The following is a 25,778-nucleotide window of genomic DNA, read 5'->3' on the forward strand; positions in this document are numbered from 1 at the left end:
GCGATAGCAGCGGGCACTGTAGATGCGACTGCAGGGTTGACTTGTCCAGGTTAGCAAGACTGGACTAAAGGTGCTCTGTGCCATGCAACTGGCCACACCGGAGTGCAAGGACTACCACAGGAGGACACAGACAGCATGCTACCCGGCTTTCAGTTCCTTCAAAGCGGCCGAAGCACGGGGATGCAGGAAGAACCCAGCTGGTGGGATGCTCATCCGGAGCGGGTGCACTTGCACCTGCACAAAGGAGAGTACCATCTTGGCTCCCATGGGGAGCCTCCGCTCCCTTCACCAGAGGAGTGGAAGATGGTATCAGCCCGGCTCTCCTCCCCTTCCTCTTACGCAATGCAGGGGAGTGACTGGATTTTTTTTTTTTTCTTTCTCAGGGAGTTGGTTTTCACTTCCTGCGCTCTCCGTGCCTTTGTCTCTGCTGGACGCAGCTGAAGGCACACCTGAGGGGTGAAGGAGCCGGGGGGAGACCAGGGGGACACCCCACTCCCAGCACCGGTTTCACCTGAGACCGCCCAGGTGGGGGGCTGAGAGCGCATGCCTGGGGATCAGGTGCAGGGTGGGGGGACACATTGGTCACCCCGGGGCGAGCGGGGACCCGGAGCACAGCCGAGGCCGCGCTCCAGGTGCCCGCTTGCTCCGGGGTGTCATGCACCTGGACACCGGTCATGCTTAGCTTCATCTATCTTCTCCTTTCCTTTAGGAAAGGATTAAGGTCTTCAGGCGGTGAGGATCGGGGCGCCAAGATGGCCCGAGGGAGTCCATGGTTTGTGCTCTGGGTCTGCTTGGTGCTGGTGGTGGACTTCAGTGAAGGCCAGGAGGAAAAACCCTTTGGTGAAAAGTGCCTGGAGGACTTTACAGCAGGGATGCCGGATTTGGTGCTGGATATAGACGCCTCTGTCCAGAATGGAGCCACCTTCTTGTCGTCCCCCATGGTCCATCGGAGCAGAGACTGCATGAGAGCCTGCTGTAAGGACCCCACTTGTAACCTGGCTCTCGTGGAGCAGGTCCCGGGCACGGAGGAAGACCACATCCAGGGCTGCTTTCTCCTCAACTGCCTCTACGACCAGGCTTTCGTCTGCAGGTTTGCCAGGAAGATTGGCTTTCTCAACTTCTTGAGGAAGGACGTGTACGATTCCTACGTGGCAATGCAGGATCACAGATCTAGTGGTAAGGTGCCCATAATGGATCTGTGCAAACCAGGGCTGGAAGAGCACTAATGGCCACTGGTGCCAGCTCCTCCAGCCGCCATTTGTGCAGCTGTGCACAGTCGGGATAAAGCAGTGGGGTTTCTATATGCACCTCTGCTGCAAAGGTTTTCCCTAACTTTGGTGAACTAACTTAATATCTGTGCCTCAGTTTACCTATGAGCAAATGGAGAGGGAATCTTTTTTTAACCTATTTGAAGTGGGTGGAGTGAGTATTTACCAAATGCAGGCTGAGTTTTTGATACTTCACAAAGTGGAGAAAAAGGTATTGTTTTTCTTCTCCTTCCCCCCAGGCCTTTGAGGTTGGAAAGTGAAAACCTCTAAAAATCTACACACCACCGCGTTTTAAAGGGCTGTGTTAATCCCTTAATTGCTCAGGGGCTGGGGGCAGGACATGGTCCACTTAGTTACCTTTCATTTTGCCACAGCCTGAATCTTGTGAGCAGCAGCCTGGATGGTGAGGTGTCTCGGTATCGCTCTGCTTGGTGGGGCTGGTCCTTGCTGCTGGGGGAGGGAGAGGGAGCAGCTGAGGGAGGCTGATTAGAAAACTTTCCCTTTGGAGGTGGGTTTCTCTTCCCCAGTCCCTGGTTCCCTGCTCTGAAAGATTGCACCTGGACCCAAAAAAACAGGTGGAAAACAAACTAATCTGGAGCTGGCTGCTTGCCACGTGCTCTGCTGTCTCCAAAGAAGTGCAGTGTGTTCAGAAATGCTGAAAACATGGCAATCCCTCCTTTTACCTCCTTATTCCATGTTTTGGAGGAAGCCTAACAAGGGCAGGACGTCTCTAGCCTGGCTGGGTCTTTGGCAACCATAACCAGTTTATTATTTCTTGATGCGTAGGCAGGGCTGTTAGGGGATACCTGTATGGGTAATCCTCACGTCCCCTCCCAGCCCACCCGTGGTGGGGACGGAAGGGATGTAAAGATGACAAGGGGAGCAGCTGGGTGGGTGCATAGGCTCAGGCTGGACCGCGTGAGCTGAATAGGCCTTTGATCTTCTGCTGGGATGGGCCAGCCTGTGAGCCTTGTAGGTGCTGGAGATGTGAAATGGCACCAAACCCCACACTGATCAGTTTTGTCCATCCTAAGGAGCAGCGCAGGGGTTTCAGGGGAGGGCACGGCTCCTCTGGAGCAGCCCTTGTTTGTCACTGGTTTGAGCAGCAATGTGGCAGAAGTGGTTCTCCTGTCCTTGCTAGTCGCTTCCCACCCCATTTTAGGGCCTTTTGGTAAATCTCTATCTCACTGTTGCAGTAGTTGTCTGGCGTCTCCATTCCGGGCTCAAAATCCTTTCCACAGGAGCTGCAGTTGGTGAGGAACTGAAGCCCACATCTCCAGGACTGGAGGTGGCACGCTGGCAGCTGCCTGAACTCCTACATGCTTTGTTGTAGGAGGAAAATGGAATGCATCATCTCCAGTGCATCCTGATTTCACAAGATTAGATTAAAATACAATGTACTGTTGAGCAATGCAGCCCCTTCACCTCTGTGGACCAGCGTCTCATACAGGTAGACTGCAACCCCCCTCCTCCCTGGACCGGTCGAAGGATGTGATATTGCGTGCGTGTGGGTCTCTACAAAGTGTCCCTGGGTCACTGAGCTCTCTGTGCCACCAGCAGTGCTGTGTTTGCCACTCCACGGCACCTAGCTGGAGCGTCACCGCCACTGACACGCAGGTGCTGCCTTGCAGGCTATATCTAGCCCTGCTTTCACAGATGCTGGGATGGCTGTGGTGGAGCAGGAAGACCTGGGAAGGCTTATCAGTGAGAAGTGAAAAACACGCCAGAAATGCTGTCAGGGATACTCTGCCTGCCGAGGCGGGCATGCCCCTCCTCGCTCACCTGGGGCTTGCGCCACGATACCGCTGCGGGTGTAGGAAGGGCTCGGTCCCTTCTACACCCCGTGTTTGCACTCTTAGAGGGTGCAGGGTGCTGGGCAGGTCTCCAGCTGTAGCCACGGACACCGGGCAGCTCGCTGCTTCGTGTCTAGGTCGGGCTGCGTTCTTAATGCCATGCTTTGATGGGAAACGTGTTTCCCTCCTCCCCTGAAAATTTTTAGGCATTGCCTTTTGACTGATACCAAAAGCTTTCTGAATCACCTTGAATGACATCAGAGGGCTGGCAGGAAAAGAGATAAAGAACTATTACTATTTATTAATCCATAGCTGAAAATGAGTTATTTTACTGGAGAAACTGCAAACAACAACAAGAGCTAAATCAGACCATACGAGCTGGGCCCTCCTCCCCACAGCAGTTGATGAGACACTTAAGAATGCAGATCTCGATTTTGGTTGAGATCCAAACAGAAAAATCCGAAGCAAAACTCCAGGCTCCTCCAGCTGCGATGCTGGAATTGGGTCCATGCAGAAGGAATGGTCCTGTCTAGGCAGGAAGGTGGGGGCCTGGCTACCACCAGGTACGCCAGGTTTTGTGGTATCGCTGTTAAAATGTGAAGCTCTGTGGCTGCTCTGGAGCCCAGGTTATTGTCAGCCCCCTGAGACTGGGCTCTAAAGGTCTGCTGGAAATTTATATGCTGCTTTGTCATCCACCCCTTTCCTTTATGTGCCTCTGTCAGGTGTCCTGGGAGCCTTTAGGGTATGCCCTATTGCCACGTGGCAATCTTCAGACATCCTCTGCAATAATGCGGATTAAAAGCGTGTTTTTTTTCTAGTGAATAGTGAAATATATATTTAGTGATCCCAGTGGGAGACATTAAACAGAAAAGCCACGTGTCGCAAGGCCCACAGGAGCAGACCAGGTTTATATCTGTTCAGAAGACTAGATAAGCACTTGAAAGAGGGAGTGCAGCTGGGGGCTGCTGAATGGGCAAATTTAATCCTGGAGTGTTTCCTGACCCTGATGGAAGTAGCTGAAAGCTGGAAGAGTGTTACGGGGAAAGCGCTGTTTATGCTTACGTGTTCTTGCTCTTGCTCAAGCATCCACAACGAGACTTGCAAACCGAACACAGGGACAGAGGCACCTTTGCTCTTACCCGCTGTGGCCACTCTTACTGTTTTATGACCAGAAAAACCTGTGGGTACAGGCAACAAGGAATACAGCTGAAATCTAGCTTCTGCACATCATCTGAGTCTATTTTCAGTATTTTGGAGAACAAGAGCTTCTGAGTCCTGTATAAGCTGGTGACGACACCTTGGCTCTGTCTCTCGCCTGTTTTAGCTAACGTACTGCCCCAAGTCTCTGATGTTATTGTTAAAAGGCACTATCCTCTTAAATGATTCCCCAGCCTGAACTTTGGTGCGAGTTTTCTGCCTGGCTCATTCGGGAGGGGCAGGCTCACCATGCACTTTATTGGTAATAATGGAGCCCAGTGTTTAAGTAACTACCCCGAGCTTATTCTGGTCTAGGCAAACCAGTTCTGGGTGTGAAACTGGAAAATAACCTCCCTGAACCTTTGTCCGTTTCTTGAACTGAACCTTTTGTGGTGGTTGTGAAATGCTCGGTGACACTCTCCTGTTGAATTCAGGGCTTGTGAGTGGGAGACGGGCAGCACTGGGGAACCCACTGGGTTCAGCATGTATCTGCTCCTGCCTGGCTGTGGAGAGAGATTTGCAGGTTAAAACTTTGGTAAAGCATTCAAAAAGGAGAGCTCAGCAAGTTTGAAGCTCATCCATCTTCAAACATTTGGTCGCGCGCTGGTTTCCGTTCTGCAGGCAACTAGAGTGAGCGGTGCTGGCATCCCGTCTGGGGCTGAGAAGGGTCCGGTCACTGGTGTGGCCTTGGCTGATGCTGCTCAATCCGGAGCCAGCCACTCGTCCTCCAGCGCCCAGCTCAGGCCAGGAGGGGGGGAATTGCATGTTCAGTACCCCCATCATGCATTCAGAGGCCAATGTATACTGGCAGACTGGAGACCAGCCGGTCCAGCTCCCTGCTCAGAGCAGGTGATGAGCAGCTTCCACTGACTGTGGAACTGCTGTTTGTCATGCAGAATTTACTGAAGTGCCGCATTTTGTGGCTACTTCACGTCGTGGCTCTGGAGCTATCAGTAACAAACTGATCTTTACTAAACTGGCACAAAGGCCTGTGGGAGACCCTTTCCCTGTGCCCGCTAAAGCAAATCGGACTGGTTTCCCACACCTTGAGGAAGGACGGAAAGAGCCCGGGGGCAGCAGCTTTATTCTGAAAATACAATCCGTTCAGTCATGCTGCATTGTTCTAGAGAGGCTAAGCTGACCTACTGTGTGCACCTCTTACAAACCACTACAGAAACCTCTAGAAATTAATGCTGACAGCTGCTTGCCTCTGCATGAGTTATCGGAAAACTATACGGCCTTATTGTGACTGTATTTGCTGCCCAGCCAGGATGAATCCCTACAGAAAGAGCTTGTATTTCTCCAGGCACTGTGTCGCATTGCCTTGTGCCCTTCTCTCTCTCCCCGCCTCAGGCAAATCAACCCTGCAGAAGCAGCATCTTCCTTACTTTTGCCTGTTATTATGGAGAGTTTTCTCGTGTCGATGGGCGAGATTCGAATGAACCCTCCCTGAAAGCTGCTGGCTTTCGAATGACTGCCCTGGAAGCGACGCTAGAGCAGAGCTTTAGCATTTGCGGGGAGAGCCCCTGCCCCTGCCCCCCTGCTTGTGCAGCGGGCAGGCTCAGCTGGCTTCCAACGCTTCGAGTCTCCGAGGCTGCGTGTCTCACAGACGCTGGAATTTGGATGGCCTCATTTCTGCTCCTGCCTCTGCTACTGGCCTGCCCAGTGGTTTTTGTCCCCAACGAGGTCCTTCCCTTCGGAGAGCCTCAGTGTCCCGTGCACAAGCCGCACTTGTCTCCTTTGTAAGCTGCTCCTGCAATGGCAGACAGCAGCCGGCTGTAGGACCCCCTGGGTGACCCTGAGAAAGCCTTCCAGCTCTTCCTAGCGGCAACCTCAAATCATTCTGAGGTATTTTCAAGCGTTATCTTTACAGTCTCAAGTACTCAGGGTGTATCTGCATGAGCGCTGGAATGGAGGAAATCTGGTTTTCTGTGAATTTGTGTCTCGAGGGCAAGAGCTGATATCTGAGCTCTGAAAGAGAAATCGCTAAACTGGGAGCTTTGCAAGTGCTTTCTGCTGCGGGATTTCACTGGTGCCTGCGTGTTCGGATAGCGAGGTCCCTACTGGGGTCTCTCCCCCAACCTAGATGCTAACTTTTGCAGCCCATGTAGGAATTCAATAACTTTTAGATTCCTGTTCCCCCAACAACTTTGGTTCAAGTCTACTCATCGTTGGAGGTGAAGCCAGACAAACAACTGACTGCATAAGCCTTAAAACTAAATGAAATTTTTTAAAAAGCAGAAAACAGGGACTGAGGCAGGAAAACACTGTGAGCCATATAAATTTGTTTTTAAACATTTTAGATTTACTCTATCAAGCTTTTCTCCAGGATCATAAAAAAAAGGTATTTCACCTTCTGATGTATTTTATAAGTGGAAGCTGAAGTTGTCACTTAATGATGTGACTCCAGGAGCATGAGTTCCACAGTAAAGCGCACGACACACAACAGCATCATAAAGCTTTAATCTCCCTGTTAATTACAGAGTTTTACAGCAGAAACTTTCCATAGTCAAAAGAGCATTATAGCAAAGGTAACTTTCATTTTTCAAACAGGCTTTCAGAGCAAAAAGAACTGAATGGAGACTCTCCCCTCTACGAGCAGTTTGTTGATATTCTCTCTGGTTCAGTCAGCACTGGGTTATGAAGCTCAGGTGGAGAATAGCCACGTTGCCACTGAAGGCTTCATAAAGTCAGTGCAGCGGAAATACTCCAATGTCACTGAGCTTTGAGATGTCCTAAGGAGAAAAGGGAGAGACTTGAAAGTGAAGTCCTTCATTTCTATGGAGACTTCCTCCTTGGCTGGCAGTCGCCGCACACAGGCAAATACTCTGACTATTTTCCTGGAGGTGAGGAGGGTCAGGGAATTTGGGTAATCAGAGATGGGATCTGGAGAGGTAGCTGTCTCGTTGACCAGAACTGAGGTCTTACTTCACCATGCAATCCACAACCCGAAGTAACTAAATTGACCTGTGGAGAAATGTTTGGCCAGCAATTATTTTTTTTAGAATCATAAAATTGCCTAGGTTGGAAGGCACCTTTCAGATCATTGAGTCCAACCATCAACCTAACTCTGACAAAAACCATCACTAAACCATATCTCTAAGCACTATGTCTACCCGTCTTTTAAATACCTCCAGGGATGGAGCCTCAGCCACTTCCCTGGGCAGCCTGTTCCGATGCTTAAGAACCCTTTCGGTGTAAAAAATTTTCCTAATATCCAGTCTAAACCTCCTTTTAAGCGTACATGCTCAAAAATGTCAAGGAAAAGTATGATTTGGAGTTGTTGTGAGTTAATGATCAGCCTCCATGTTGCTGAAGAACTGGTCTTCCTCGTGTGACTGCACCCATCTACTGGGCTCACCCTGGCAGGAGGGTGGCGGGCAGCAACTTCTCCCTGGCAGGCTCACGGCGTTTGTCTGGGAGGAACGGTAGGAACACGCCATTTCCAGAGCTTGTCGTGAGTGCTGTGTACAAGGTGCTTGTGGGGCTGATTTTCCCAGCTTGTTTGGAAAGTGTTGCCAGCTCCAGTCCTTGCTTTCTCCTGTGAATGTTCTCGTGGCAAGACCACTTGAAAATAAAGCGAAACTTCCTTTATTGGTTCTACCAGCCCTGCTCAAACCCAAGAGGTGCCAGGCTTACTGGGCCCTGCTTGGTGTCTTTGAGCAGCCTTTGCATGCCATGCCCATCGCTCTGGCATGCAGCCCCATGGAAGGAGGGGCAGGGAGGTGTGCCCTACCCAAAGGTGAGAGGACGCCAGGGTGGGCATCTCTGCTTGTGGTGCAGGTGTCATCCGTCCTGGCCTCTCAGTCCAGCTGCCTGTTTTGCTGGTTGGCTCAAGCTCAACAATATGAACTTGATCTTGTACTGTTCCCACCCAAAACTCACGTGAAAAGATGGAATAAAAGATAAAACCGGTGACAGATCGCAGAGAGCACACAGACAGGTGTGACAAACGTGACCAGAAGCCCTGCAGCTGTACAGGCTAGAAGCAGCTGACCTCTTACAGAGTAAAACCGCAGCCCCATCGGCCTGGCGATGAGGGAGGTAAGCTGCAGGGCCGCAGCTGGGGAGCAGGCTGCGGGGGGCACCTCAGAGGACTGGTACCCACATACCCTCCCGGACTCTGCAGCCGAACGATGAATAGGTCTTCATTTGGTAGAAGATACTAGAAAATAGAAGATTCTGGGTGGATTTGTGGTAACTCTGATCTGTTGCAAAGCCCTCCATCTTACTGAATTTAGTGAGGAAAGAACTAAAAAGTAGCTTGCTTTGAATGTCAGGTTTGTTTGTACATATGCCTTATATTGAAGGCTATATTCAGTAGACTCTAGCAAGAGTCAGCAGCTGGGACCTGAATCCAGAAACACTCAAACAGGAAACTAGGAGCAAGTCTACGACAGTGAAAGTAATTAGCTGCTGGAGTAGTTTTCCAAGGGCTTTGGGCACTAGTCCTCTTCTTCAGATACAGTCTATACAACAGTGTAATGGTAGAGTGATTTATATCTAGCTTCTAAATGACAAATAATGCCTTTATAAAAGACTCAGGTTGAACTTGAGCACTGGGTCTTGGACTTGGTACAGGTGCTACCAGGTGGAGTTTTATGGGCTGAGCTACGCAGGAAGCCTGCGGACAGAGACATTCAGGCTGAAAGGAGTTATGAGTCAGACTCAATAGTGCCATTGTTTAGGCTGTTCTTGCTGGCACAGGCAGGGATCAGTTTTTGTTTCTTACAGTCTGGAAATTTGTTTAAAGGATTGTGGAGGCTGCTAGTAAGGTAATCCATGGAAATGGCAGAAAAATAATGATCTCATGATTGGCATTTGTGTGCTTTTTTTAAGGCATGCGTGTCAGAGAGGGAGGTGGCAGATGAGGTTGAGGAGCGGTATTTTCCATCCAAATCCTGCAGTGCATAGCTCTGGTTAAGCATGCTAACATAGTGCTTAGAGATGGTGGTAGGCATAATGAGAGTCAGTTCCACATTCTTCAACACCCACATCAGGTCATCTCCCTAAGTGGAGGGTGGAGATTGCTCTGTGCTGTTTTGTGAGGATGTGGTCCGTTGGTCAGAAGCACAATGGCTGTAGCCACAGGGACACCCTCTTACAGTGGTTCCTGTGGGCAGAAATGGCCAGGGAGCCATCTGGCTCAAAGGCACTGCCAGAGTGAGTTGTGGACTTACTAAATTAGTGAGGTCAGTAATAACGGTATTTATTGTCCATTGCTTGCTCAGGCTGCAAGAAGCACAGCTGTATAAAAGCATTTTCCATTCAGTGGTTGAAGTCTGTATTAATTTAGCCTGGAAGAATCCCACTCCCTTGTCTTACTGTAATGGAGGCAAGGACTGGGCTCTTCAGCCTCTTACCCAAGCCTTGCTCTGCGTTTCTTCTGCAGATGACCATCCTCCAATAGCCCGCACTGGCATGGACATGAGGGTACAGCCGGGGGAGCCAGTGATGCTGAGAGGTACAGAGAGCACGGATGACCGAGGGATAGTCAGCTATGAATGGAAACAGATCCTCGGCGACCCCTCCGTGGAGATGAAGGTAGGGAGCTGAAGGAAGCAGCTTGCTCAGTGTCACCTGTGATCTGCATTAGATTGGGCTCTCACAGCCACTGACTTAGAGGTCACCTTGTCCTTCCCTCCCCAAGCCAGTCCACCCATGAGCCTGTTGCCAATAGCTATGGAGCACTCCTCACAGTTGCCCCCACTCTCTCACACCTACTGGGATGTGGCATTTTTGGCCTCATCAGGTCTTGGGCTCCCTGCACCAGCAGGCCATCTCAAACCTTCCTAAGCAACGCCTGGTCTGCCTGGGTGGGAGCACCCAGGAGGGCAGTAGCTTCGGTGCAAGAGCTGCCTCTGCTCCCAAGCTCCTGTAGTTCAGCGAGGGGCCTGCCCTTAGTTTTGCTCTGCTCCTCCTTGGGGCTTCTCCTCCTCTGAATAATCCAGTCTCAGGCTCTGCTTCTGTTCTCCTAGGGCTTTTCCTGGACTTTGCTTCTCTTTAGAGCATAGGTTTCTCCTATTTTATCTGAGCTGGAGCAGAATTCATGTCTCCTGACTGACTCCAAGATCTCTAGGGTGTGAACACTGCCTATCTTACCACAGAATCACAGAATCTTCAGAGTTGGAAGGGACCTCTAGAGATCATCTAGTCCAACTCCCCTGCTAAAGCAGGATTGCCTAGAGCACATTACTCAGGACTGCATCCAGGCGGGTCTTGAAAGTCTCCAGAGAAGGGGACTCCACAACCTCCCTGGGCAGCCTGTTCCAGTGCTCTGGCACCCTCACCATAAAGAAGTTTTTCCGTGTATTTGAACGGAACTTCCTATGTTCCAGCTTGTGCCCATTGCCCCTTGTCCTGTCACTGGGAATCATTGAAAAGAGTCTGGCACCATCCTCCTTCAAACCACCCTTTAGATACTTTTATAGATGTCAAACGTGAATTGTGCCTTTAGAAGAGCAAATGATTACTGATAAACTTCTGCAAAATGCTCTGGGAAAGCTTGGAGCTCATCTGGAGTTCTTGTGGCACCTTTTGGAAGAATTAGCAAACGAGTGCATCAGGTCTACAGCTGATTTCAAAGACCAGCAATGACTATTCCTAGGGTGCTGAGGGGGCTGTGGAAATCTGGAAGTGCTCCTTTCCTTTTCCCTTCCCCCTAGCCCAACCAAAGCAACTTTCAGGGGGAAAAAAAAAGTCCTCTAGTATTATGCTATATTAACTACATTAAGATGATATATGGCAACTCTATGTTCTCTTGAAACCTAACCAAAAAGGCAGATAGCATGGAAATAGAGGCCCAATATTGTTGGGCCCAAATACAGGGAGAAGTTTGTGTCAATAAAATCACAACTTCTTATTCTGACAAAATAATTCACTCTCTTTTAGAAACCTCTTAGTAGGCAAAGAAATAGGCACTCATTTCCATCTCTAATACTAAATATGCTTGTCATATTCAAAAGGCAAGAATATATCTTTCTTAAATACACCTAGCTTATTCCCTATGTACTAAGCAAGTGATTCATAATGGGGTTTATTTTTAAAAAAGTAAAACAAAAACTGCAGGTATTTCAGTCCTCTCCAAAGATTTTTATTTTCCCTCGTGCCTTCACAATGTGACAAAATATGAAATATCTAATTAGTCTTGTGGTATTCTTTCTCTCTGCCATTCCAGCTGGGTACCAGCCCATGGATGTGGGGGCATTGTATAGCACTGAGACATCTTTCATGCCAGACATCTGCTTGGTGGTTTCCAGCCAAGCTCCTTCCTTCCTAATGGAGGAGCATGGGCCTTACACGGCTTCACTCACTCCCTCATTAGAGGTACCTTCTTTTGCATAAGCCTTTCTTTTGCCTTCTCAGAAGCACGAAGAAGATCAGGTAGAAATCTCCAACCTACAGGCGGGGACTTACGTCTTCCAGCTTACTGTTACGGACACTGCACAACAGCAAGACTTCACCAACATCACCATCATGGTGCTGAATTCGGAGCAGACTGAAGGTGAGCATGAGCCCACGGATGTCTAGCTGGAGTCCTCAAGCCTGGGTGCTGCTCTGGCATTACTGGTGCTCTTTTCAGAGGGGTGGATGGGAAAAGAGCATAATCAAGAGACGGGACTTGCATGTCAAATTTTCCCAGGAAAAGCCTGAACCTGACCAGTAGCGGAAGGTCTATACATTCAAAGCGATCTGCTTCAGGGTTTTCGCATCCTCTTGCAGAAGAGGTAGCCTGCAATAACCTCATCCTCGCTGCATGTCATTGCCCTCTGCTAGGTGACGCCGTAGTGACTGAAGCCTGGAGTGCAGCTGAGGGTGCAAGGCAGGAGAACCTGAAAGGTCTTATTGACTTCACGGTTTTGCTGTGAAAGCCCTAATTCCCTTAAGCTGCAGGATAGGTGGAGCCATCATTCAAAGTCTCCCTGGCTTTATTTATATGGCCTTGTTTAGTGATCAAAATGTTCAGCATTACAAGTGCATTAGGAGCAAGGAGTTCTTGGACAAATGGTTGACTAGTAGCTAAGCAGCGAATTTCTCCTCCTACCACAGGTGCCATAAAAGTATAAGAACAGCCATATCAGGTGACTCTAATCATCTGTCCAAAATCCAGTACACTGCATCCCACAGCGTCCAGAGGTTGATAATTTGGAAACAGTACAAGAACATGACATGCTCTCAGTAAATCCCTACTACGCTTGGTTAGTCTCGCAAGGAATTTGCAGCTGGGAGATTTTTTTAATCAGAAGATGGTGTCTTTGAGTTTAATGGCCATGGATGAATCCCTTTTTGACCTCATGTAATATTTGCACACCACCAACATCCTGAAGCAGGTCGTAGCTATGTGCTGCGCGGAGAAGCGGCTCCTTTTGTTTTGTGAATGTGGTACCTTCTAATTTGATTTTGTGACCCTGCCTTTCATATAAGAAAATATATACCATGACTCCCTTCTCACACCGCTCAAGATTTTATAAATCTTTCAGAGAAGTGTCCACAGTGTTGAACTTTCCTTTGGAAGATTTTCTCCTTTGTATATGTGAAGGCAAGGCAAGCTAACCAGAGCCTTTTACGTTAACTTTCTTGATAGAGCATTGTTTGACTCCTAAGAAGGTGGGCTGGTGTCGGGGATCTTTTCCACGTTGGTTTTACAACCCAAGCCTTCAGCAGTGTGAGGAGTTCATTTTTGGCGGCTGCAAGGCCAACAAGAATAACTACTTACGGGAAGAGGAGTGTCAACTCGCCTGCAAGAATGTCAGAGGTGAGTCTGCTTCGAAAATCAGCCCTCTCTTTCTCATGGGGTTGGGATGACCCTGTGGGCAGGTACTGCAGCTTCTTGTCTGGCAGCTAGTTAGAGTTCAGAGAGCTGAGGAGACCAGGCTAATTATGGATGGGGAGTCCTAGTCTCACACTGCCAACATATCTGACCCAGCTCCTGGAGTGCTGCTCCCCTGGTCAGTGTCCCTGGTGCATCCCTAGCTGCAGAAACCCTCACCAAATCTTCGTGTCACATCTGAAACCTAAATCTAGAGGGTAGCATTGTGCTGGGGGGGAGCCAGAAGTGCTTCACTCCCAAAATGAAATTCATCTTCTCCTTTGGCACCCTCTCAGCCGAGCCTGAGAATGACTGAGTGCTACCTCAGATAAATGGGCTGAGCCTCTGCCAGGCCCTTTGTGCTGCACAGCTTAAGGAGGTGGCAAAAGCCTTGGAAAAGAAGGGGTGTTTGGGCATAGCTAGTGGTGGGAAGTTCCCCTGTGCTCCTCCAGGCCTGCCTTACAGGGGTACTACTCATCTGGGGTCTCTGGGTGGTGGACACCCATATTTCCCCTCCCTAACCCTTGCAGGGCTTGCTTCCGGAAAATATGCACTTCTTAGTTGAGATATGAAGGCAATATAAAGCTGATCTTGAGCTGACAAAGTGATGTGGTGGTAAACTTATTTTATTTTTCCCCTTGTCTCTTCAGGTTCTGTTGGCGGGCGACAACAGCCAGGTGAGCCTCCTGTACCACGGTGTAACCCTGCTGTGAGCTCAGGCTCAGTGTCTCATGTCCGTTCCTGTGGCTTTTGATTAGCACTCAGTCAGCGTGGAGAGAGAGGCACTGGAGACTAATTTCTTTACTAAGCCTTTCACTTTCTGTCATAGGATAATTCAGGTTGGGAATTACCTCTGGAGGTCATCTGGTCCGACCCACTACTCAAAACAGGGACAGCGTTGAGTCACATTGGGTTGCTCAGGACTGTATCCAGTCCAGTTTTGGGAATCTCCAATGAAGGAAATTTTGCCCATTTTCTGGACAACCTGTGCCAGTGTTTGATGGCCCATGTTATAATTTTGTTCCCCTCACATCGAGTCACTTTCCCTTGCTGCAACTTGTGTCTGTCGCTGCTCATCCTATTACTGTGCACCTCCGAAATGAGTCTGTGTCTGTCTTTTCCATAACCTCATGCTAGTTCTTGTGCTCCAGCCTCTTGCTGAGTCCCTGCTGGATTCACTCCAGTATGCCAGTGCCTTTTGTGCACTGGGGAGCTCAGAACTGGGCACAATGCTCAGCACTTGGGACCACCTCCGGAGCAGAGAGGAATAACTGCTCTTCCCCATTGGCTCTCTCAGCCAGGTGTGCAGGTTTCAGTTTGTCTTTCCAAATTTAATCCCCTATGCTTGGGCAATATCTCCATATTCTTCCTGAGAAGCTCATTCTTGCTTCCACCTTCTGTGTACTTCTTTTTTTGAGGGGAAGCCTGTCTGTTCCCAGAGCAATGTTTCATTTAAAATCAAGAAAAAAATTTTTTTTTTTTTTTGAGTCCAGGGTGTCACTCAAGAGAGACCTTAACCGATCTGTCTTGTTTCTTGTTTGCCAGCCCTATCAGCAGCTTTTAAGTCCTTCCTAAAGCATCTGTGCGGCAGGGAGAAAGCTCACTAATATTCATTCTATGATCTGAACTGTTTCTGATGCAGTGTGCAATGGGAACTGTCAGTCCCCCTTCTTCAGATGCAAGGATGGCTGCTGCATTGATGCCTATCTGGAGTGTGATGAAACTCTCGACTGTGCTGATGGATCAGACGAAATGTATTGTGAACAATGTAAGTACTTCAAATTCTGGATTAGAAAATTTAGTATCTGCCCAGAGATGAGAGTGTGTTGGAAGTTACAGGTGCTGACTCAATGTTTTTTCGTGCCTTCTGTTCTTATCTCCTGACCCTGCATTACCTCTTTCTGCCATCTCCCATATCTCTGCTGACTGCAAGGGCTGATCTTCCTTCTGGGATGTTTCCTGCCTCTTAAATACTCTTCGACTCTCTTCTCTGCACCTGTCTGTAAGACTTCAGAGCCTGTCCTCCCCTCCCCTTCCAATATTTTTCTCACTGAATGACCTTACCTGCTCTCCCAGAGCTGGGAGATAGGAAATGAAACCATGATTTCTCCCAGTCTGTCCAGTGTCACAGTCCCCTTAACATCCTCACGTTATGCTAATGTAAATGCACACTGGCGAGCTGCCCGAGTCTGTAATCCCTCCTCCCTCCCGCCCTCTCTCCCTCCCTCTCTTTCCCCCTTCCTGCTTCCCTCTTCTGACAGAATTCCCATAATCTCTTTCTCATATGTGGATGTTTTGCTGCCTTTTTAGGTTGCAAGCATATGATTCATCTCTCTTGCCCTATCTTATATCCTATACTAGTGCTCTTTCACACGTCTTAAAACCTGGAGTGACAGCAGTTTTCCCATACTTCTTGATGGAAAAAAAAACCCTAAGAATGCAGTCTTTGTTTTCCTTAGTTTTGTCTCTGTGTTTGTGGAATGGAAATGGGGAATAGTTCCCCGCTACTACATTTTATTTTTCCCATGTTCCTCTCATAGCTTTGAGATCTTTAAGAACGTCAAATTATATCTCCCTTTCCCTGGCTTGTGATACCAAAGGGATGTGCAGGAGAGCCCTGCCTGCCCACGTCCGCATAGACAGAGACATTTCTTTTGTATTCAACTGGTGAGAGAAGTTTTAACAGGAAATGTTTCTCTCGCAGATGCTCGTGAGTTCAATAGACTGCAGAAAATCAATGTCACACATAAGCAAGGTACGTACCACCCACAGCACCTAGGCTGACATCTACCAGCTTTTATTTTTCCCTCAGTCTGTTGTTTCATGGTAAAACCGCTTCCCTGTATAATTCCAAAAGCGGGTGTAGCATCTGCGTAGTCCCTGTACGAAAAATGGGCAAGAGCCTGCTCTCTGACCTTGAGGACGGCTGTTTATAGCAGGCTTTCACTCTCCTGACTAAACTTTTTCACCCAAGCAGGTCTCATGCATGTTGCCTGTTGGGCACAGCACCCGGCCTGTGCAAAACCCTGCAGCACTTTCTTCGGAAATAGTGCAAACCAAAGCAGTGTGGGGGACGCAACAAAGCCATAATACGAGTAATCGTATGCCTGTGCTCGATCCCATGCCTTTGCCTTGTTTATACTAGGGTGAACAGTGGCACTATCACTGGGCTAAAACAGCATATCCCAAGTCAGCTTAGATGCAGCTTGCTTGTAGAGGAGACCCGAGCCGAACTGTGGTTTCTGTCTGTCCTCTTCATGTTCCCTTCTGCCGCCCGGGGAGCACAGGTCATTTCTGCAGGGGATTGAATCCAAGGTCTAACATGACTGCCCTGATGCTCCATTTTCTTCCGTGCTAGTTGGGTTTCTGGGCAGGTGCCAGCTCACCTTGGCAATGCCAATTTGAGCAGCTGGCAACTGGGCATGGGAAGCCATGGACTCCTTCTGCTATGGTGCTTGTGCTCTTCAGTTGTGAGCAGAGAATGTTGCCGCTCTGGGAAAGCACTGCTTGGGCTAGAACATCTCCCCCTTGCTTTGCCAGGTCACTGTGTGGACTTGCCTGATACTGGACAGTGCACGGAGAGCATCCCCCGCTGGTACTATAACCCATTCTCTGAGAAATGTGACCCCTTCACCTACGGGGGCTGTGGTGGGAACAGCAACAACTTTGAAGGAGAGGAAGAGTGCATGAAATCATGTTCAGGCGTCACAAGTAAGCAGATATAATGAGGGCTGGAGTTTTACTGATCAAACTATGAAAATCACTCCAGATTAAATTCTGCAGTCACAAAGAGGTGGTGGCTTGGGAGCTTTCAGTCAAAGCAGCTCTGCTGTCAAACCCTGGCCATGTCTCACAGGATTCTTCAACGTGACCGATGCCTTACGGGGAACGGTGTGTATCTACAGCATCTTTCTGCGATGCAGCCTGACATTTCTCAGAGCCGGAAAACATTTTGGGTGCTGATGTTGAAAAAGGGACAGAGGAAGATGACAAAGATAACCGGAGACATGGAATAGCCTCTCTAAAGAGAATCTGACTTTCTAGCTTGGCTCCAGTTCATCCCAAGTGGGAGGGGAGAAAGTAAGAAAATCCTGAATGACACATATTAGGCACAAGTTTTAAACAAATGAGAGGGAAAGATTTACGCTGTAGAGCTTTGTACATGTTGCTGTGGAGGCCAACAGCTGAAAGAGGAGGAATTCTGCCAAACTGTATCTGTTGGGAGGCAAACTGTTGCTGCCTTTCCGAAGTGCCACCCTCAGCTTCACTGTGCCTCACAGCCTGCCCCGAGAGCTCAGTACCAGGGCTGTCAAGAGGGATGCTGTATGCATTCAGTCACTTCAGAGCACTAGAAATATGCTCCTCAGAAACCTGTCTTATCCCTTGTTTCTAACCTTCTGTGTAAAACTTTTTCCCCCCCTCTGTTCCCAATTCAGAAGCAGATGCCATTGGCCGGAGATGGGAATCCTTTGAGTCCCAAAGTGCTATCTTAAGTGAGTAACAGTTTTTCCTACAGATCTTGCTTGTTGCTTTTACTGTGCCCTGAAAAATATTTTGTCTTTCCTTGCAAATAATAGCCTTCTCCCACCCCACTTCTGAAGCCGAGGGAGCAATGTGGGATTTGTAGGATGCTAGCAGTGGCAAGAGATGCTTCTGTGCACATGTGGTCCAATTTCTCCTTTGTCTGTGACTCAGTAGCTCACATCAGAGGCTCCTGATTTTCCTTCCATCAACTTGCTTGAATGGTCCACTGTTCAACATCAAAAAATGGCAAGTAAAATTTTTCCCAAGGGCCAAGTTCACGTAAGGACCACTAACTTCTGCAAGAAGGAAGGCCCAAGTGGGTATGTGAATAATGTTGGGTGCTAGACTGTGGGGAAATCTGATGACCCTATACATCCTCTCCACAACAGTAAAGAACACCAAAGCTATTGAATTACAAGTTCCTAAAAGAATATCACATTAAGGTTGGTGTCCTTTCACCACAGAGCTGTAAGACTTCTTTCTTCAGTAGAGAACTCGTTCAATTATACCCTTCTTCAACCCTAGAGCTCAATTTAATCTTTGAATTCACACCAGCTCTCAAACGCATCATATTTGGCTGTCTCCACTGATTTTGCAGGAGTTTGGTTGGCTGTAGAAGACCAAGTGCCCACAGCGCTGCTACAAGCTCTTTCCCCACAAACTCAGCGTATCCACCATAGCTCACGCCGACAGCGTTATCCCAACCAGGAGGTGCTTTCTGCAACCACCCCTTGGTGGTCTCCCTGTTGACGTACGAAGCAAGGCCAGCATTGCAGAAGGGCTGGATATTCTTAGGGGCATCAAATGGCCAATCCTGCCGAAGTCACCAAATAGCCTTTAGAGGGCGTGGTGCATCTGGGAAATGATGGGATCCATAATAAGGGAGAGACAGGCTGGCTATACCCAGGCCATACCCTTATGCCATGCAGTTGCCTTCTGTCTTCTTTGCCCAGTTGTGCAGTGACCACCCTGCTGTCAGGCCAGCTCTTGCCCACCTCTTCTCTTTGCCAATGCAGCTTCTGCAGCAACTTTTGTGCCTGCTTCTTCCTGACTGCTCCTGCTGCATCAGGGCTCGTGGATCTGCCCTTCTAACGTGTTCATGTATCCCCCACAGGTGCCTTTGAGGTAGTGATCGCCGTGCTCCTTGGGATCTGCATCATGGTGGTCCTGGTGATCATCGGCTACTTCTTCCTGAAGAACAGGAGGAAGAAGAACAGCCGCCGCCGTCAACCGACCACCGCTACCAACTCAACCCTCTCCACCACAGAGGACACTGAGCATCTGTTTTACAGCAGCACCACCAAACCAGTCTGACCTACAGCCTCTCTCTCTCTCCAGCCCAGCATTGGGGCGCTCCCCAAAGCTTCTGGAGTTCTGTTTTCAGACACAGGCCTGTGCCTGAAGGACTCATTCTCTTTGAAGACATTTGTAGCATCAGGCCAAGACTTAGCCATGATTTGGCATTACTAGTGTTTGTGATTGTCTTGGCTAAATGGCTGCTCTGGGAAAGTGAGGATCTGGGAGCATTTTGATGCTCCCTAATGTCTGTCCCTTCCTAACTTCAAACAGTCCAGTGAAACTCTGAATTACATCTTTCTCCCTGCTCGAACCCAGAGCACAACTCCGCTCAACTTACTGAAGGATCCTGGGACTGGATCTGTGTAGCATTCACATTGATGAATGGTGCAAGCTCACCAGAGCCAGCAAATTTGTTTGCAGCGCCACTTTCTTCCACTCAACCTGGTATTTTCCTCCCTTTCCCCCAGTCCTCTACAAGGTGGCCCTGCCTCCCAGCAGTCCTCCTGGTCGTGGTGAGCCTCTTGAGGGCTGTGAGATTCAGATAACCGTCCAGACCTGTTCCAAAGGCTCTGTGACACTCTCCAGTGGTTCCTGTTTTTGAGATGGAAGGAAAGAGAAATACCTGCTTTAATCTCTAGGCTTTGCTTTTTACCAGAAAAGCACACCTAGATTTTTTTCTGCCTGGCTGCCGTGTTACAGCCTCCTATGTACAGTATGTGTCCACCATTTTCTCTCTGAGTTGCTCTGGTTGCTTTTCCAGTGTTCAGTTTGAACCCAGATACATTCAGAAAATATCTATTTATTCTCACATGAAAGGAAAGGAAATGTCCCTGCTTTTCCTGCTGATGGTGAGGGGAGGGTGGAAGGGCTCGGCCCCCTCACAGTTGGACCTTTGCTGCAGCTTTGATTTTACTGCACTCTCCTCCGGGCACGTAGCCTGACCTGAGTCCCTGGCATCTCCCAGAGCACAGGAGTGGGCTGGATACCACCAGGTGATGTCCCCGGGCATTCCCGCTCCTGCTGGCCCATTCCTCCTGGTGCAAGATGAGCCCAGCCCCAGGAGGTCCAGAGCTCATTCCTGGCCCCATGGCAGCATGTGACATCCACACTTCGGCGAGGTCCCGTGTGTTCCCCTGTAGACTGTTTGCAGTGAGGTGCTCCCCAGATCTGTACTGCTGCATCTCTGTTGTCCAGGCTTGTACCCCTGGGAGCTGAGGACTTCTGGGGGCAGAAGCTGCTATTTCTGAAGTGCCTGGTATGCCTTGTCAGCTGTGGGGTTGGCACCAATCCCCAAACTTCCAGTGCCTGCTGCTCTTGGGAAACTCCTGCTGTGAAGAGAGAGGAGATCAGTGCGTGTGTGTTTGCATGTGTGCGTGTGTGTAAGAATAAGCATAATCTAATAGGAAGCATAAATCTATGTACAGACTTTAGTTTATATGCTTAGACCTTTTCAGGGCCAAGGGCAGAGTGGCTCTGGAAAGCCCTGGTGAAGCCATGCCCGGCTCAGGGCACGGCTCAGGTCCTCTCAAGTGCAGCTCCAGGAGAGCTGCCTCCTTGGGCCAATGCCTGGGCTGGAAGGGAAGAAGCCGCTGCCCACAGCCTGCTGGCAATCTGACTGCACGCTTCTCCCCGTCACGGGCATCTGCCTCCATGTCCCTGGGGCTGGTCAGATTCCTCCACGGCTTTTCGTGATCTGTCTTGTAGCATTTCTTCCATCTCTTTGTTTTTCCCACAGCCTACCATGGCCTAGACAAGAAACCTAATGTCTTGATTATTTTTTGTGTGTGTGTGTATGCACTCACTCTGATAACACGAGTTGCAATAAAAAGGAATTGTTTGTCTTATCTGACTTGGGAGTGGTGTCTGAGAAGCAATGACCTGCGGAGGGGGCAGGTACTGTTCCCATGGCTGATATCTCACACTCTTTCACCTGCCCGGACTGCGGTAGCGCAGGGGAGAGCCATCGGGTCTCACTGCTGGCGGTCCCATGGCTTGAGGAGGGCTGGGAGGAGGGGGTGCAGCCCGTGTGGACACCTGGAGAGACAACTACCGCATCAAGTGTGCTGGGAGTGAGATCATTACCCACTCAGTCACCCGGAGAGCAAGGCAGGGTGTAACCTGAAACTGGGTTCCAGCTGGTCAGACTGGTTTGAGGTTTGGGTCTGAAACCAAAAGCAGACACTATTCTTCAAACAGGAGTTGTTCTTAGCTGTGTCTCCAGGCTGGTGATCCGCTCTGGCACTGTAATGTAAAGTTAGCTAAATGTAAATTTGGCTAATCGGCAATGAATATGCACGGAAACCGGGCGAACTTGCCCTCGCGTCACTGACCTGGCAGCTCTGGGGCCCCGAATGCTGGCAGGAAGGTTTTCCCCCCCACCACGCTCTGCTCCTGACTGTGGGCTTTGCTCTCTCACTACCACCGCTCTCTTCCTCCACTCCTGACCTACACCACCTCTTCCATCCTGCCGTTTCCAGCTACTTACGCCTACGTTATCCCCTGTGTCCCCAGCCCCAGGAGCTGGTCTGTGCTGAGCCGTGCTCTGCTCGGCCGATGGGGTCACCAGTCCTGGCAGGGTGAGGGTAGCCCTGTTGAAACCAAAGCTGCATCTCTTGAGAGTCTCCGAAGAGAGAAGGCTGTGTGCATTACAGCCTCTTTCACTTAAAGCATCTTTGTGTCACCTGGTGGAGACACCATGGTCACTACGTCACCGTGGCCCCGGTGGGGTCTGCAGGTCCAGCCAGAGCCCTCCCCTTTGCTTGGCAGCTTGCAAAGCACTTTCTGTCCCCAAAGCCAGCGAAGGGGCCAGACCCGGCTCCTGCTTGGCACCAGGCAGGCACCCTCTGCGGCAAGGGGACCTGGTGCTCCGGTGTCGCGGCAGGGACAGACAGGGAGGACAGTGCTCCGGTACAGCGGGACCCAGGGAAGCTCAGGAGCGCAGCTGGCACCGAGGGCAGCCCCAGGCAGCAATGGCATACCATGATGTGCCGCACGCCCACACCTGTAACCACGCACGCCGGGCGTCTGCATTCCCCAGGTTTTACCGTGTGGGGTCACTCGGGCTGCACCAGCAGGTCCCGCGTGGGGCGGCTGGGGAAAGGCCCTGCACCCCGGACACCCCCAGGGGGACGTCCCACCCCTCCATGGTGTGAGGCACAAGGGTCTCCACTCCCCGGGAAACCCCAGCTCTTCAAAAGGGGTTTGTTTTTCAGATGGGAACGGGAGTCCAGATCTTGAAACTTTCTGCAAAATTAAAATCTCCCTCCCCCCGCAAAAAAACCCCAGAACTGAAGACTGCCTCGCTGTCAGCTGGTTAAGAAACACATTTTTCAGTGAAAACTGAGCTACCTTGTTTCACTGGCTGTGCCTGACGGTGAGCAAATCCTTGCTATTCCCCCAGCTGCGGCCAGAAACAAGCAGTTACGTGAAGCTGTTGGTTGTTTTGGGGCAGAGCTGCTCCTCCTGGCTTAGAGCTCCGGAGCCCATCACCCCAGCGCAGTGTCTCTGTAGGGAGGAGGTCAGCCGCAGGAGGGTCCTGGCCATCCGGAGCTGGCCCTTTGTCCCTGCAGTGGGTGCAGGCAATGTCTTCTCCACCAAGGTCAGTGTTTTCGAGGGGGCTGTTTGCACGGTTTATGGAGCCAGGCTCCAGCCAAGCCCCAGGAGCTGCTGCCCACTGTGCTGCTCCACCAAGGGAAACTGCCCACTTGTGAAGCCGCCTCTTCACAAGTGTCTGGTCTAACTTCTTGGTGGCCTCCACCTCTGCAGAAGGAAGACCATCGAGCCCCTCATCCTTTCCCGGCCAGCAAAGCCCTTTACCCGCCTTGCTCGGACCATGGGGAAGGAGGGCTTGCCTGAGGTTTCGGCGGAGTTAATCCCAGCGGGCTGGAGGGGACCTGGCAGGCTTCGTGTGGCCACAGGCTGGATGTAGGAAGCACTAGCTCACAGCTAAATATCGGGTGTCCCTGGCTTCCCCATGGCACCATGGCTCTGCAGATAAACACAGCAGCCGCCCCAGCATGACAAGGGACGGCTTCAGAGTGGCAGGCCAGAATACTGTCCTTTGTAGAAAAGCCAATGATGTGATACTTTCTGATTAGTTACTTTAGCTCTCCGTCCTAATTTATTGCTTAAGGAAGAAATTATTTTGGCTTTGAGGTCAAGCAGTTCATTCAGGTTAAAAAGAGTGCTCTAAAACTCAGGGGGAAGGAGGAATGGGGTTGTCTGCAAGCTCTGCGTAATGCAAAGAGAAATCTTGAAAGTTGTTTTTCCCCCTCTTACCGCAAGAATTAGGAATGACCAGACTTGCTCCTACTGAAGTGTGCTTTGAGGTCATACATGGAGCAGATGCAGATCTGAAGTGCCATGGCTAGACCAGAATGCAGAAAGCAAACGTTGCTTGTTAAAGTAGTGCTCGTGTGGGAAATAGCCTAAGAAAACTTTCCAGACGCTCTTTTTTTCCCGTTGAAGGGGAGAAATTGGAAATACTCTCCCTTGGTCATCAAGCGCAGAACTGCATGTTACTGTAGTAGCTTATAGTCACAGACAAATACAGTCAGCTATAGAAATCACAGCAGATCCCATCTCTTCTGCAGGATGTAAAAGGGCACGGAAGAACCTCTCTGCAAGGACCAATGTCACAGGGAAATGCGTGTTTCCTGGGCAAGGTGCCACCTGAGGCGTGACAGAGTTTCTGTGGCCCTTAGTCAATGGTTGCTTCTCCGACATGTCCTCATCTCCAGCTGTGTCAGGAGTTTTGAAACTCATCATCGGTTCCTGTAACAGCTCTAGGAGATTTCGCGCAGGCCAGACCCAACACTTAATTACCGTCTTCGCTAAGTTGCCCAGAGCCAGCCTACATGAGAGGATATACAAAATGATAGCGAGCAGCTGACGGGAGCTGCAGAGGCCAGGAGCCCTGCTGGAGCCAGCCAGGTGCTCCGGCAAGAAGAGGGGAAATTTTCCACAAGTCTCGGTGCAGACAAAGTGTCTGTGTCTTTGTTCTCTGCCCTGACACACCTGACCCACATGCCGGCTGCTTCAGGATTGTTAAAAAATATTCGTGACCGGTTGAAGCGAAGGGTTGGCCCAGGAATTTGAGCTGCTGGGACTCCCCCGGCCAGAAACTCGTCTTTAAATTAGACTGCGTCCCTCTCATGTAGGCACGGTGGGAGCCCTTCCCTCCCACAGCTGCACCCCCCGGGGGACCCGAGCTCTGCTGCCTGCCTCCTGCCTGCACCTCCACCGCCCGACGGCTGCACTGCTGCATTTTTTAATTCATTATGGGGTTATTGTTCAGCCAGAGCAGTTGCCCAGTGTGGTTTACCAGCCCCCATGGCGTGTCCCCAAGAGGGGGCAGCAACATCTTTACATCCCACCTGGTGTTGCCTTGGACACTGTGCTGTCAAACCAGCAGAGACTTTGGGTACTGCTGGAGATGGGTGCTAAGGTGTGAGATGCCCTACGCCCCGCTGAGCCCCATAAGATGCCAGGTCCTGTTCCCTCCCTCCCCATCTGTGGTAATGTTATGGTCCATGTTACCGTATCTGAACTGGCCTCTTAATCCACCTGCAAGGCAGGGAAGAGATGGTACAACCTTCAGAAGATCAGAGAATTCACCTCAGGTCTCCCAAACTTCTTATGGGCCCTCTGTGCCCTGGGTCCGCTTCCCCGTGCCTTTGTATGGGTTACACAGAGCCAGCCCCCCCTGCTGGGGTCACCACTCCAGCAGCAAAAACTTGGGAGTGAGACTTTAAACAAAACGCACACGGGTCCTTCTCCCTCTTGTTTTTATCTATTTGGATCAGCTTCTCAGATTTTTTTTCCTGACTTCTACTCCTTCCTGCAATGTACACATGATGTTTTGACAGAAATAAGAGATTTTTTTGTGTATAAGCAGAGGACTTCAGGCAGGAGAGCCTTCATTAGGCTTGTAGCCGTGCCACACAACCCTTTTCTCTGCCTTGGAGGCAGCTGCACATCTAAATTAGAGGATGAAGGAACACTTGTGACACACTTGAGGAGGCTTAATGACAGAGGCAGATCTCTGGGGAGCTGTGGGGTCGTTGCATGGACCGTGGACCGCGTGGCTCCGCAGCCGAGCAGACGGGAGCTACTGCCGAGGATGCAACACTCTTATTCTAATGTCCTTGCTAGAGGTTTTTGGTGCATGAAGTTTCTGTTAAACCAGTTTGAACTGGTTCTCTCTCATATTTAGAAACTATCCCTTCTTATGCTGTAGAATTACACCCTGTCAACAAATCTTCCTTTCCCTCTCATCCTAGTATTTGGGGAGAGGGGGAAGTCTTTTCCCCTTTACCCCAAAGTCTGAGCTAATCTGTCTTAAATGGAAAACGGATTTGCCCAGGAATTGCCTCTTGCCTGCCATGTCTTCCGCTAACTGATCCTTCCACCACCCCTCCGCTGCTCAGCCATGCAATTTCCACCCTCCTTCCACTTATCTCCCCGCTGCGAAGGGACGGATCAGAGACAGGATCTGCTCAGAGCACAACCCTGTAGATAAAGGGAAGAGCTGGCACAATGTCTGTGCCCAATATCATTCTTCCCATCACCTTGTATATGCACATTCTCAGCCAGCGAGGCTTTATCTTCCTCCTTTTCTGTCCATTGCATTCCCATCACATTATTGTCTTAAGCACACAAGGCTGTAAAACCCACACAAATACCTGGCCATCAAGAAAATGAGCAAGCATCTGAAGGTCTCCGCTTGGAAATAGTCAAGGAAGGCAGATACTGCCATTTGCATGCTAAAAGCCTCGTGTACTGGGGAAACTTCCACTGTTGGCCAACTCTGGGGCAATGGGTGAGGTCCAGAAGGAAGCCCAAGTACCAAGAAAACAGCTATTTGTTTTCATCAGTATTTTTTCACCA

The 25,778-nt window shown here is 50.0% G+C and overlaps 1 protein-coding gene across 5 annotated transcripts; it reads left to right on the forward strand.

The window, feature by feature from the left end:
- On the forward strand, nt 1-20,734 carry SPINT1 (serine peptidase inhibitor, Kunitz type 1). 5 transcript variants are annotated; one of them, XM_074584565.1, is made up of 12 exons: nt 1-200; nt 384-525; nt 710-1,176; nt 9,651-9,802; nt 11,624-11,762; nt 12,843-13,013; nt 13,718-13,744; nt 14,710-14,835; nt 15,772-15,822; nt 16,608-16,778; nt 17,504-17,560; nt 18,706-20,734. In XM_074584565.1, the coding sequence occupies exons 3-12, from the start codon at nt 753-755 to the stop codon at nt 18,903-18,905; spliced, it is 1,518 nt and encodes a 505-aa protein (XP_074440666.1). In that variant the 5' UTR covers nt 1-200; nt 384-525; nt 710-752; the 3' UTR covers nt 18,906-20,734. The 5 variants fall into 5 exon arrangements, with proteins under 5 accessions (XP_074440666.1, XP_074440665.1, XP_074440667.1 ...); XM_074584562.1 differs by lacking the exon at nt 1-200 and adding an exon at nt 15,001-15,069 and having other exon boundaries at nt 379-525; XM_074584563.1 differs by lacking the exon at nt 1-200 and adding an exon at nt 15,001-15,069 and having other exon boundaries at nt 387-525; nt 11,627-11,762.
- Nucleotides 20,735-25,778: the final 5,044 nt, after the last annotated feature.

Source organism: Larus michahellis, chromosome 4 (assembly GCF_964199755.1).
Source record: "Larus michahellis chromosome 4, bLarMic1.1, whole genome shotgun sequence".
NCBI classification, from domain to species: Eukaryota; Metazoa; Chordata; class Aves; order Charadriiformes; family Laridae; genus Larus; species Larus michahellis.